Here is a 13,737-nt window from a genome sequence, read left to right on the forward strand (position 1 = left end):
AATAAATAAAATTTTTCAGAAAAAAAAAGAAGACAATAAGCTCTGAAGATCCAATGTACAGCATGGTGACTGTAGTTAAAAAATACTCTAGTGTATACTTGAAAGTTTCTAAAGAGTTGATCTTAATGCTCTCACCACACACACTAATTAGTAAATACGTGATATGACAGATATGCTAACTAACTTTATTGTAATGTTTCCCAATACATGTGTATATCAAATCATCCCATTGTACACATTAAAATTATATAGTGTTATAAGTTAATAAAGCTAGAAAATAGTATGCCTCAATAAAGGTGGGAAAGAGAAGAAAGTAGCAAATTTCATCTCTTTATTAAATGGAGAAGATGATACAAACAGGAGACAAAATTTTCGAATAAGTGCAGATACAGTAGAGGACTATAACAGCAGCAAAGGCCTGAGAGGCCGGGGTGGTTATTTCCTCATAACGAGTATCATTGTTCAATACTTTGTGTATCTTGGTGGGAGAAGAAGATAGATAAATACACGCATGACAGGGTAAGCATATAAATACACAAATATATTCATATGCACACACACAAATACATACATACTTAAAAAGTCTTCTCAGGACAAAATTAGAGAATTACTGTGAGAGACTGAATAATAGTTCCCAAAGTCACTCAGGCTCTAAACTCTGGAATCTGTGACTGTGACCTATTACAGGGGACTTTATAGCTGTGATAAGGACTTTGAGATAGGAAGATCATCGGAGTACTAAATATAAGGGTCTTTACAAGAGGCAGGTGGGGGAGATTTGTTACAGAGAAGATGACAATGTGACAATGCACCAGAGACTGGAGTGAGGCTGCTGAAAGTCAAGGAATGCCAGCAGCCACCAGAAGCAGGAAAACGAGAAGGATGAATGGTTCCTGGAATCTCCAGAAAGAGCTGTGTGCATTCCCTGTCTCAAGCCCCATAAGACTCATTTTGGACTTCTTGATAGCAAGATAATAATTATGAATTTTTATAGGCCATTAAGTATGAGGCAAATTTTTAACAGTAACAATAGGAAACTAGTAGAGTGATCTTTCTAAATATTGAACCTTTTAAGATGCATGATCAGAGGCCAAAAAAAAAAAAAAAAATGACCACAACTTAATATGTTGATTAATCTCTTAGCCAAAGATATGGGGCAAGAATATCACAAGAAAATCAGAAATCTAGGACATTAGTACTTTCAAAGCAGCTCTGTATTACTTAGACTGACCTCTCTCTAGGAAAATCATGAGAAAAAGGAGTCATGGTATGGATGCCTCTGGAGCTTTTTCTTAATCCTATAAGAGTAATGTTATAGGTTATAATTATAATATATTAGAGGAGAGCAATCTAGTTATTCTGGATGCAGTTACACCAGAGGAGAGTAAATTGTGCTGTTTCAGAAAAATTGACAGAGGCAAACCTAAATTCCTCTCTCATTTGTCAATCAAAACTGACAAAATTTTCTTGAAATATAAGATAAAGGCCTATTTGAATATCATTCAAAAATCACCTAGACTACTTTTCACAAACTGATTTACAAATAAAAGGGGTACAGTTTCACAGAACTGGCAAATTGTTGTGTGAACTATATGGAAGGTGCATTGTGTTTAATGTATTAGATATTTTATACAAAGAGATGAGAGGGAAGAGGTAAACAGTGAGTTCAGCCACAAAGACAGAGAGGCCAGGATAATGTCCTTGTCTGATTTCAATTGCGTGGAAATCAAATATTAATGATACCATCATCAGTTCAGTTCAGTCACTCAGGAATGTCTGACTCTGTGACCCCATGGACTGCAGCATATCAGCCTTCTCTGTACATCATAGGTGATCCCATTACACACAGGATCAGTTCAGTTCAGTTGCTCAGTCGTGTCCGACTCCTTCTGACCCCATGAGCCGCATTATGCCAGGCCTCCCTGTCCATCACCAACACCCGGAGTCCACCCAAACCCATGTCCATTGAGTTGGTGATGCCATTCAACCATCTTATCCTCTGACGTTCCCTTCTCCTTCTGCCCTCAATCTTTCCCAGCATCAGGGTCTTTTCAAATGAGTCAGCTCTCTGAATCAAGTGGCCAGAGTATTGGAGTTTCAGCTTCTAAATGAGTCCTGCCAATGAACACCCAGGACTGATCTCCTTTAGGATGGACTGGTTGGATCTCCTTGCAGTCCAAGGGACTCTCAAGAGTCTTCTCCAGCACCACAGTTCAAAAGCATCAATTCTTCGGCACTCAGCTTTCCTTATAGTCCAACTCTCACATCCATACGTGACCACTGGAAAAACTATAGCCTTGACTAGAAGGACCTTTGTTGACAAAGTAATGTCTCTACTTTTGAATATGCTGTCTAGGTTGGTCATAACTTTCCTTCCAAGGAGTAAGCATCTTTTAATTTCATGGCTGCAATCACCATCTGCAGTGATTTTGGAGCCGAGAAAAATAAAGTCAGCCACTTTTTCCACTGTTTCCCCATCTATTTGCCATGAAGTGATGGGACCAGATGCCATGATCTTAGTTTTCACTCTCCTCTTTTTCACTCTCCTCTTTCATTTTCATCAGGAGTCTCTTTAGTTCTTCTTCACTTTCTGCCATAAGGGTGGTGTCATCTGCATATCTGAGGTTATTGATATTTCTCCTGGAAATCTTGATTCCAGCTTGCACTTCCTCCAGCCCAGCGTGTCTCATGATGTACTCTGCATAGAAGTTAAATAAGCAAGGTGACAATATACAGCCTTGATGTACACTTTTTCCTATTTGGAACTAGTCTGCTCCATGTGCAGTTCTAACTGTCACTTCCTGACCTGCATACAGATTTTTCAAGAGGCAGGTCAGGTGGTCCAGTATTCCCATCTCTTTCAGAATTTTCCACAGTTTACCGTGATCCACACAGTCAAAGTCTTTGGCATAGTCAATAAAGCAGAAATAGATGTTTTTCCGGAACTCTCTTGCTTTTTCAATAATCTAACACATGTTGGGAATTTGATCTCTGGTTCCTCTGCCTTTTCTAAAACCAGCTTGAACATCTGGAAGTGCATGGTTCATGTATTGCTGATATAGCTGACTGTGAATTGACTTGTGTCCTGTTCATTATAACTCAAATATGAAATATATCTCTGACAATATGCTTTCTAGGAAAGTAATGACAACACTGGGCATATCATGTGTGGCAAAAAAAGTTGGAAAATTATATCTGAATCTTTTACATTTTTTGGTAAATGGTAATTAAATCCAAGAAAGAATAGATATTAAACATATACTCAAGAAACAGACAAACCAAATTGCAAAGAAAACTATGTATGTAAACTTCCAATTCTAGACATCATTTTATGTGTGTGTGTGCATGTGTGTGTGTATATATACATACATATATATATGTGTATATATATATATATGGCTCTTTTCTCTAAGCTTAAATTTCATGCCATTCATTCCAGGGGCATTTTAGTTACATGGAAACAAAGCCCAGCAGCCAATTTCAAGCCACACTTTTTTGTGTAATTCCAAAAATTTTCTAGTCATTAAAAATGGTACAAGACCTGCCATTTGCCTTAATGATCTGTTGTGATGCTTGTGAGGAAAATGTTCTAGTGATCCTCCAGGGTTTGAGTCCCCAGAGCTACAGACTCAGATATAAGAGCCTTGGTCTCCTGGTTATACTCAGCCCACAGAGAAACAGGGTGGTGGAGACCTGCTTGTCTGTTGTAGGCAAGTTTTTAAAGTTATTTTTGACACAGTAAAAATATTATTTTCTTGAAATGGTAACTGATGTCTTCTTTTCACTTTTCTTTTTATGTTAAACCACTGTAAATGCTGGCCAATTCCGAGTCCAATAATATTAAAGAAATAAATTAACAATCATGCTTCAAGACCACTGACAACTATTTCACAAATAAGAGAATAAACTTGCTACTGGGAAATGGACATTTATACATAATTATTTATGTGTAGTTTAAATTGGTATATAAACTTTTACAAAAATGAGAAGTAGTTAATTCTGAGAGAACTCTTACCTGATAAATCTTGAGACCCTTAAGAGACATGTATACAATGTCTAGGTCTGTGATAGAAGTTAAGCCATAAGCTATAAATCCTGATAAAGTGTACACTCCATTTAGAATTCAAATGAACCATCATCCTCCTCAGCAGTGAAGCTGTCCCAGGAGAGGAGTATCCTTTGCTGAACAAAACATGCTAAAGTGGGATTGCTATGCTCTCTTCTTAGGTGTCTCTCTTATTTTTATTGATACTTAGAAGACAAACATATTATCTTCAAGGCTTTAATTGATTTGTGTATGCATGCAAAATACAGTAAAAATATGTGTTGTTCTTTGAGGCAAACATCTCACATTTTTCTTAGACAGTTTCACTTGCTTATGCATTCATGTGAAAATATTTTCATCAGTTATGCATATGCTATGCTTCTAACTGATCAGTGAATGTACTCACTTCAATGTTTTAAGTATTTCTTAGGAAAATACTATCTGCAATGGATATGCAAAAACAGTTCAGAGACTCAGTTGGATTGGTAGATCCATCCACAGTAGTTATCTAAATAAGGAATGTTGCAAATGGAAAAAGTTAGAACTAATAACTCTTTTCATTTTACTTTGTCCATCATAGAATGTCATAATATGATTTTCACTTATTTCTGTAAATCTCCTCTTTGTCAAGAAAAACTCCCTTCTCCCATCCTTTCTTTTCAAAGGCATTATAGTGATGACTGCAAGAAATCTGAGTCTGGAGACAACGTTTGCTCTCTTGGGTTTCACAGATTACCCAGAGCTTCAGATTCCTCTCTTCCTAGTGTTTCTGATCATGTACATTATCACTGTGGTAGGAAATCTGGGCATGATGGTAATCATCAAAATTAACCCTAAGTTTCACACCCCATGTACTTTTTCCTTAGTCATCTTTCTTTTGTTGATTTTTGTTACTCTTCCATTGTTACTCCCAAGCTGCTCGGGAACTTGGTCATGGCTGATAAGAGCATTTTATATACTAGCTGCATGCTGCAGTACTTCCTGTCCTGCACTGCTGTGGTGACTGAGTCTTTCCTGTTGGCAATGATGGCCTATGACCACTTTGTGGCCATCTGTAACCCTCTGCTTTACACAGTGGTCATGTCACAGAGGCTGTGTGCCCTGCTGGTGTCTGGGTCATATCTCTGGGGCATGTTTGGTCCGTTGGTACTCCTTTGCTATGCCCTTCAATTAAGCTTTTCTGGACATACGGTGATCAATCACTTTTTCTGTGAATACATTGCTCTCATTGCTGTCTCAAGCTCCAATACACACATCCCCCACCTGCTGCTCTTTGCCTTTGCCACCTTCAATGAGGTGAGTACACTTCTGATCATCCTCACTTCCTATGTCTTTATTTTTGTCACTGTGCTAAACATCCGTTCTGCCAGTGGATGTCACAAAGCTTTCTCCACCTGTGCATCTCACCTGACTGCCATTACCATCTTCCACGGGACAATCCTTTCTCTCTACTGTGTGCCCAATTCCAAGAACTCTCGACAAACTGTCAAGGTGGCCTCTGTGTTCTATACAGTGGTCAACCCCATGCTGAACCCTCTGATCTACAGCCTGAGGAATAAAGATGTGAAGGATGCCTTCCAAAAATTAATAGACACAAAAGCCTCATTTCACTGAACCAATGTCCAAAGAAGTCTTCAATCTTCATTAACAATGGGAAAAGAGCCTTCCAAGATGTGTAGCATATATTTACATGAGGTATTTATAGATGACTAAGATATTAATCTATTAAACTGTTCCCCATAAATATAAAATTTTGGCAAAGGAGCATTCTTTCTTTCTTCCTGCAATACCTAAAATAGTACTTGTCTCTAGGTAAGCCTGTAATAAACATGCTTAAACATGAATGAATAAATGAATGAGTAATTATGTATTCTCATTATATACTTAGTATTAAATTCTGGTTGTTATATAATAATTACACATGCCTGCTAATGCTGCTGCATGCTGCTGCTGCTGCTAAGTCACTTCAGTCATGTCCTACTCTGTGCAACCCCATAGATGGCAGCCCATCAGGCTCCCCCTTCCCTGGGGTTCTCCAGGCAAGAATACTGGAGTGGGTTGCCATTGCGTTCTCCAATGCATGAAAGTGAAAAGTGAAAGTGAAGTCGCTCAGTTGTGTCTGACTCAGCAACTCCATGGACTGCAACCTACCAGGATCCTCCATCCATGGGATTTTCCAGGCAAGAGTACTGGAGTGGGGTGACATTGCCTTATCCACATAGAATAAATTTGATTAAAACAATGAAATTTGAAAGTTAGAAAATTTAACATATTGTTGATGTCATTCCACCTTTCTAATATTCTTCTAAAATGTTGTTTTATGTGGTGCAAATACAGTTCATCAAACAGAACTGCATATTTATATTACTCAATTTATGACTAATGACTATGAAATAAATTTTTATATTTAAATCAATTATTTAAAACACCTGCCATGTATATAAGTTTAAGATAAACAAATATGCAAAGCAGCTTTCCTGTGAATGTGTTTCCCGGTTATATAAAGGGTCACTGCCGATGATGCTCTTTATAGATTTTGGTTTTGTGTTTTTGTCATGAGACTCCCTTCTTCAGTTTCGTTCAGTTCAGTCACTCAGTCATGTCTGACTCTTTGCAACCCCATGAACCGCAGCACACCAGGCCTCCCTGTCCATCACCAACACCCAGAGTCCACCCAAACCCGTGTCCATTGAGTCAGTGATGCCACCCAACCATCTCATCCTCTGCCATCCCCTTCTCCTGCCCTCAATCTTTCCCATCATCAGGGTATTTTCAAATGAGTTAGGTCCTTGCATCAGGTGGCCAAAATACTGGAGTTTCAGCTTCAACATCAGTCCTACCAATGTACACCCAAGACAGATCTCTTTTAGGATGGACTGGTTGGATCTCTTTGCAGTCAAAGGGACTTTCAAGAGTATTCTCCAACACCACATTTCACAAGCATCAATTTTTCAGCACTCAGCTTTCTTTACAGTCCAACTCTCACATCCATACATGACCAGTGGAAAAAAACATATTTTGACTAGATGGACCTTTTTTGGCAAAGTAATGTCTCCGCTTTTTAATATGCTGTCTAGATTGGTCATAACTTTCCTTCCAAGGAGTAAGTGTATTTTAATTTCATGGCTGCAATCACCATCTTCAGTGATTTTGGAGCCCAGAAAAATAAAGTCAGCCTCTATTTCCACTGTTTCCCCATCTATTTGCCATGAAGTGATGGGACCAGATGCCATGATCTTAGTTTTCTGAATGTTGAGCTTTAAGCCAACATTTTCACTCTCCTCTTTCATTTTCATCAAGAGGCTCTTTAGTTCTTCTTTATTTTCTGCTGTAAGGGTGGTGTAATCTGCATATCTGAGGTTAGTGATATTTCTCCCTGCAATCTTGATTCTACCTTGTGCTTCCTCCAGCCCAGCGTTTCTCATGATGCTATCTGCATATAAGTTAAATAAGCAGGGTTACGATATACCACCTTGACAATATACAGCCTTCTTCAGATGATACATTTTGTGGAAACAAGTTTAGGGTGTATTAAGAATTTCAAATAAAATGACAATCAATTAATATTCAATTTCAAGACATCACTGTATTGGGTAAAACACATTTAGTATAATAATTTTCCGTAAAAAAAATTATATATATATATATATATATAATTATATATTTATTTACATTTATGTGTCAGAGAGAAATAAGAAGTCAAACCATAGATTTGAAGAGTCTCCCTTAAAACACAGTTTAGGCTTCTTGGAAAGTAATATTCCACAATGTTCTTGTATTTTAGGTTTTGGAAAACTGATTTTGTGTTTCTAATTGAGGTAGTTCACAGAGTGTTATGTGAATGGAAAAGAAGAATCTTTGCTTCTGAAAAAAAAGGACATAAAAGGAATAGATAGAGTGCCAGATAGAAAGAAGATACAGAAACACTCCTCAAATTCAGGAATTTATCAGATGGATCCGTTTAGGGAAGGCCATATAAATTGTCGAGAATTTGGAAACCAATTACCTGCAACTAATTATATTCAAGGAATTCTTGAAACATTTTGTATATCCAAAGACACAAACCACAGCCTGTCCTTTGAACAGTGTTGGTTTAGGGAGACATCATTCATACAGTTAGAGAAGGAGCAGACCTGGGAGAGATCTTTCAGACAAACCCATTAAATGGTCTCTGCACTGAGCAGGAGAGATGCCATTCAGAACCATGCAGGACCTCTGCTCTTCCACACAGGGTCACGTGGATGGCAGAAACCCAAATGCCACATGCAGGCTCATCCTATCAGGGACTGCACTTATGATTTTGTGCAAGTGACAGCTGTCTTTGCCTCAGGCACCTTATTAGTAAAGGTACATAACTGTACTTACCTAACAAATTTAATAAAAATCAAATGTGTTCATAAATGTATTCAGAACATGCAAAGTATGTGTGATCAGCTATTATTCTCAGGAAAGGAGACTCAATATTCTTACCCTTCTCTGATATTTGGCAAAACTCTGGTGTGATTTCAGACACTAAGCCCTCAAGAAAGAAGATTTTGTATATGACAGGCAAAGTTTAGAAGTCCTATTATATTTCATAATGACAATGTAGGTCCTGGTGAACACAGCAATGTTTGAATGCAGCCTATGGTGGTCTGCAGTTCATCACAACCTCTGGAGTTAATCATGTTTGATTATATTGATAATAACATGTACCCACTTGGGATAGTTTTACCCCTCTTTTACCTCATAAAACTCATTAATTATTTGAGCCCCAAGATGATCTTTCTTTCTTGACATTCTGCTGAGGGCCTTCAGAGGTCAATGATTCAGAAGCTTAAGGAACATTGGCCCCAGAAATAGATACAAAAAAACCCCATAAAATCTGTAGCATTTCACTGCATACCATCTTCAGAAACAAAAGAAGCAAGGTGTATTCCTCAGGTTCATTGGTAGGATGACACCCTGATTTGGGGGCAGTTGGAGAGCAGTGGTACTGATTTATTTTTAAGCTTCTGTATTTAGTTCTGTCTTAGAGGGTGTTTTAAGAAATGTCATGTTGCAGACACTACTTTATGAAAGTATTTAAAGTTTTGGAGGAACTGTCTCAAAGAGAAATGACAGCAATTTAATCTGCAAAACCAAATATCTTATGATAGCTATTAGTTTAAGAGGAAAACGAGTGTGAACAAAGGCACTTCCTCCTCTGTCACATTAACTCCCTCCAGAGAGCCTGGGAAAGACCTCAGGGAGATTCTCCAGATAGCCACTCAGAGGCCAAGAGTGGCAGTGAGGGGTCCTCAGGACTGTTTTTGTTGTTGTTGTTGTTGTTTAGTCGTTCAGTTGTGTCTGACCCTTTTGAGGCCCCGTGGACTGTAGCTCTCCAAGCCCCTTTGTCCATGGGATTCCCCAGGCAAGAATACTGAAACAGGTTGCCATTTCCTCCTCCAGGGGATTTTCCTGGCCCAGAGACTGAACATGTGTCTCTATGTCTCCTGCATTGCAGGCAGATTCTTTACTGCTGAGCCACCAGTGAAGTCCCATAACTGTCCATGGAAGAACAGAAACATGAGACCAACCTCTGAAGCAGACACGAGAGGAACAGAGGTGTCTCTCCATAGCAGGTTTCTTATCCCTGGTACAAATGGCATTTTGAGTTTTAGTCCAGAGCCTCTTTGATCCAAGATAAACCAATACATGCCTCTAAAGCATTTAAAATTACCAAAGGTCAAGAGGAAGAGGAAATGAATATGTTCTTATCCTCTGTTGGCATTTTCTATGTAACGCATGCCTTATCTTTTCTTTAAAAAATCCCACCTTCCTTCTCCAATGCAACCGATAAGATTCTCCATTGCTTTTTCTTTGTAAAAATTTGTTATAAAATAGTTATGCTTCATTGATGTTGTAATGATTTGATATATGATGAAATTTATGTACATATATAATATTTTTGCATTTGTCACTTGCCACTTCTCATGGTCATTAATAAAGTCCTTAACAATTCTTCAAAAAGCTGCATAATTTATACATACATATATATATATATATGGATATATAGTATAAATATGAAACTCTAGCATATATATATATATATATATATATATATATATATAATGTATAATGTTAGTCACTCAGTTGTGTACAACTCTTAGCAACTCCATGGACTGTAACCCCACAGGCTCCTCTGCTCACGGAATTCTCTAGGCAAAAATACTGGAGTGGGTAGCCATTCCCTTCTTCAGGGGATCTTCACAACTCAGGGATGGAATCTGGACCTCCCACATTGCAGGCTGATTCTCTACCATCTGAGCCACTAGGGAAGTCCTGTATATAAACGTATACCATAACTTTGATATTTCTTTGAGATTTACACTGTATTTCTAAGTTTTGATTTGATAAATAAGCAGCAGCAAGCATTTCTGTTAATTTCATATTCACATCTTTGTTGTCCCTGGTGGCTCAGATGGTAAAGAGTCTGCCTGCAATGCAGAGACCCAGCTTAGATCTCTGAGTGGGGAAGATCCCCTGGAGAAGGGAATGGCAACCCACTTCAGTATTCTTGCCTGAAGAATCCCATAGACAGAAAAGTCTCGTCCATGGGGTGGCAAAGATTCAGGCACGACTGAGAGATTAACACTTTCTCTTTCTTTGTTTAGAACTTCAAATAAATCTAAAGCAGTGAATTTGCACAGTGAATTGTATAGTGTAATTAATAAAATCACTACACTAATTTTACAGGACAGTATACATTATCATGTCTTTTTTAAGAGAGGCAAAACTGAATCAAGGATGATATAATACAGAATAACTATTAATATTTGACTCCATACCCAGTAAATTAGGAACATGGACAAGGAAAACTGCACTTCTGTGACAGACTTCACCCTCCTTGGATTCTCAGATGCCCCTGAGCTCAGAGTCTTCCTCTTCCTGCTGTTTTTTCCCATCTATGGAGACACAGTTTGGGGAAACCTGGGCATGATTGTTCTCATTCAGGTCAGCTCTGGACACCACATGCCCATGTACTTTTTCCTCAGCCACTTGTCCTTTGTGGATTTCTGTTATTCCACTACCATCATGCCGAAGATGCTAGCTAACATCTTAAATGAAGACAGAGCCACTTCCTTCCTGGAATGTGCTGTGCAATTATACCTGTTTTGCACATTTGTGGTAACTGAAGTCATTCTGCTGGCAGTGATGGCCTATGACTGCTTTGTGGCCATCTGAGACCCACTGCTCTACATGGTCACCATGTCCCGAAATCTCTGTGTGCAGTTGGTGTCTTGTTGCTATTTCAATGGTACTGTATGTTCTGTGATTCACTTGTGTTTTGCTCTTCAGATCCTGCTGGGAGCCAGCGTGAGGAACTCCGCCCACGGCAAAGGTCATGAGGAAGGAGGCTCGGCATATGCAAAGGAGGGATCGAGCCTCAGGAGTCCACCTGGAAATTCTCAAGCATCTACCCCCAAAACCAGAGTCTGCCTACTTTACTGCTTTGTGCTCTCACCTACACCTCTGACTTTATGGGGGGGGGGCTGTCCCCCACCACCTCTCTCTGAAAAAGAGTTAATTTACAGCTCCAGTTAATAAAGTTCCTGGGCGTAACAAGAGTGTTTCAACCTACAAACTCCTTTGGAAGTCCTCTAGCCTGCCTGAACAGGTTCTTCCGGCCACATGTGATCGTTCACAGTCTCCCAACCATGAGAGGCATGAGATGTTCTAAATTGTCTAAATACAGATTCCTTTGAGCAGTTAAAAGATTGATTAGAAATTGTATTGATGAAGGGTTTTTCACTTGTTGGGCCAATGTTTGCTGCTAAGTTTCCATATCCCTTACCTACTGTGTCCCTGAGAGTGTTTTGATTAATATAATTGGTGTATAGGAATGTAAGTCGTAACTTTAATGTCTGTAACTTTGGACACCTGAGTTAATTCTTTTCTTGTTATAGCCCACCACACCTTTGCCCTATAGGTATGCAACTTTATCTAATATTTTCGGAGGGTGGTGCCTGACTTTAGAGTAATCACCTTTAGAGAAAAATACGTTTTCTGAAGAAAGAGTCATAAAATGTTAACAGGCCTCCTGGCCAGAAGATGATGTAAATCTCCTAAACTATTCCATATGATGTTTGCAGGAAGAAAGCCTGGCTTTGATTAGGATCAAGGACTGCTGTCCTTGCATGACTCTACCCCTTCCCCCATTATCCTCTATGCACAACTTAAGGTATAAAAACTACTTTGGAAAATAAAGTGCAGGCCTTGTTCACCAAAACTTGGTCTCCCCATGCCGTTCTTTCTCTCATCTTCTGGCTGAATTCCCATCTGCAATATGGAGGCTCGTCAAGCCTACTAATTTTCCCTGGGCTTCTAAGATCTGACCAGGGAGGCCTTAGTGTATCCTCTCCTTCGGGAGAATGGGAGGACTCCTGTGGCCTACGTAGGTAGCACAAATTCCTTGTCTTGGAATTTTATTAACTTTCCACATAAACCAAGTTATTCAGCCTCTTTTCTCCACTGAATTTTCTCACTGAGCTATCCTTATTTAACTACTCTTTATATCTTTAATTCTATCATATTCTGATCGCCAAAGCTGTCTCCCCTTTGAATTCCCTGGATCCACCTGGGCTGGACCCCGACAAGATCCCATCCTACAGATCAAATGTGATCAACCACTTCTTTTGTGATCTTCCCCCTCTCTTGTCTCTTGCTTGCTCTCATGTCACCATGAATCAATTGGTGCTATACATTGTGGCCACTTTCAATGAGGTTATCACCATTGTGGTCATCCTCACATCCTACTTGTTTATTCTCATCATCATCCTGAGGATGCTTTCTGCAGAGGGAAGGTGTAAAGCCTTTTCCACCTGTGATTCCCACCTTGCTGCCATCATTGTCTTTCATGGAACAGTCCTTTTCATTTATTGCCGGCCCCAATCTGGCAACAGCATGGATACTGATGAAGTGGTCACAGTGTTCTCCACTGTAGTGATCCCCATGCTTAACCCCCTGATCTACAGTCTGAGGAACAAGGATGTGAAAGAAGCCCTCAGAAAAGTGGTGAGCTCCAAAATATTTTCCCAGAGTATATTTTCCTAGCAGGATTCAGGCTTCCAAATCGGAGGCAGGTGAAAGGGTTATGATGTGCTGTAATGTTGGAAAGGATGAACAGAAGTGGGTAGCTATGAATGAGTCTTTTTGACTCATTTTTCTTTGTACATTGTATCCTGTCAATTTGAGTTGAGCATATATCAAAATTTGCAGTCTGCTTCCTTGCTCTTGTTCAATCTAAAATTATTTCAATCGTTCTAGGCAATGGACTGTTAAAACACACATTTAGTTTGCTGTAAAACTTTTATAAGCTTATTAAAGAACTCACATTTTATTTCACTATCCATTATGGAAACTATGGTTTATTTCAAAATTGAATGGCTTTTATTTTGCAGTGAAGAGCACATGTTTGATTTTATGCACAAATGAGCATATTCTTAAATTCTGTTCCACTCCAGTTGCTTGTTTAATTCCTTTAAAGTTTTTGTATAGAACACACATTCTAAGCAGAACTATCTTTCAAATTACAGGAATTAGACATTGTTCAGGATATTTTTGTCATACAGAAAATTATAATTTATAATTCTAACATCAAGAGCTTATAATTCAGTGTTTCTTTGTTAGCTTCCTTTGAATTTTTTAGGTGATTAGGCAATATTTAGCTA

At 38.8% G+C, this 13,737-nt stretch overlaps 1 protein-coding gene and 1 pseudogene across 1 annotated transcript; both read left to right on the forward strand.

Annotated features, from left to right (window-relative positions):
• The first annotated feature begins 4,721 nt into the window (after window positions 1-4,721).
• LOC102393565 (olfactory receptor 5D14-like) lies at window positions 4,722-5,659 on the forward strand. The gene is given in 2 exon segments (XM_025282541.3): window positions 4,722-4,887; window positions 4,890-5,659. Coding segments are annotated over 2 exon segments (936 nt in total).
• Window positions 5,660-10,870: 5,211 nt separating this feature from the next.
• Window positions 10,871-13,120, forward strand: LOC102393246 (annotated as a pseudogene).
• The last annotated feature ends 617 nt before the right edge of the window (window positions 13,121-13,737 follow it).

This window comes from Bubalus bubalis, chromosome 4 (assembly GCF_019923935.1).
Source record: "Bubalus bubalis isolate 160015118507 breed Murrah chromosome 4, NDDB_SH_1, whole genome shotgun sequence".
NCBI lineage: Eukaryota > Metazoa > Chordata > Mammalia > Artiodactyla > Bovidae > Bubalus > Bubalus bubalis.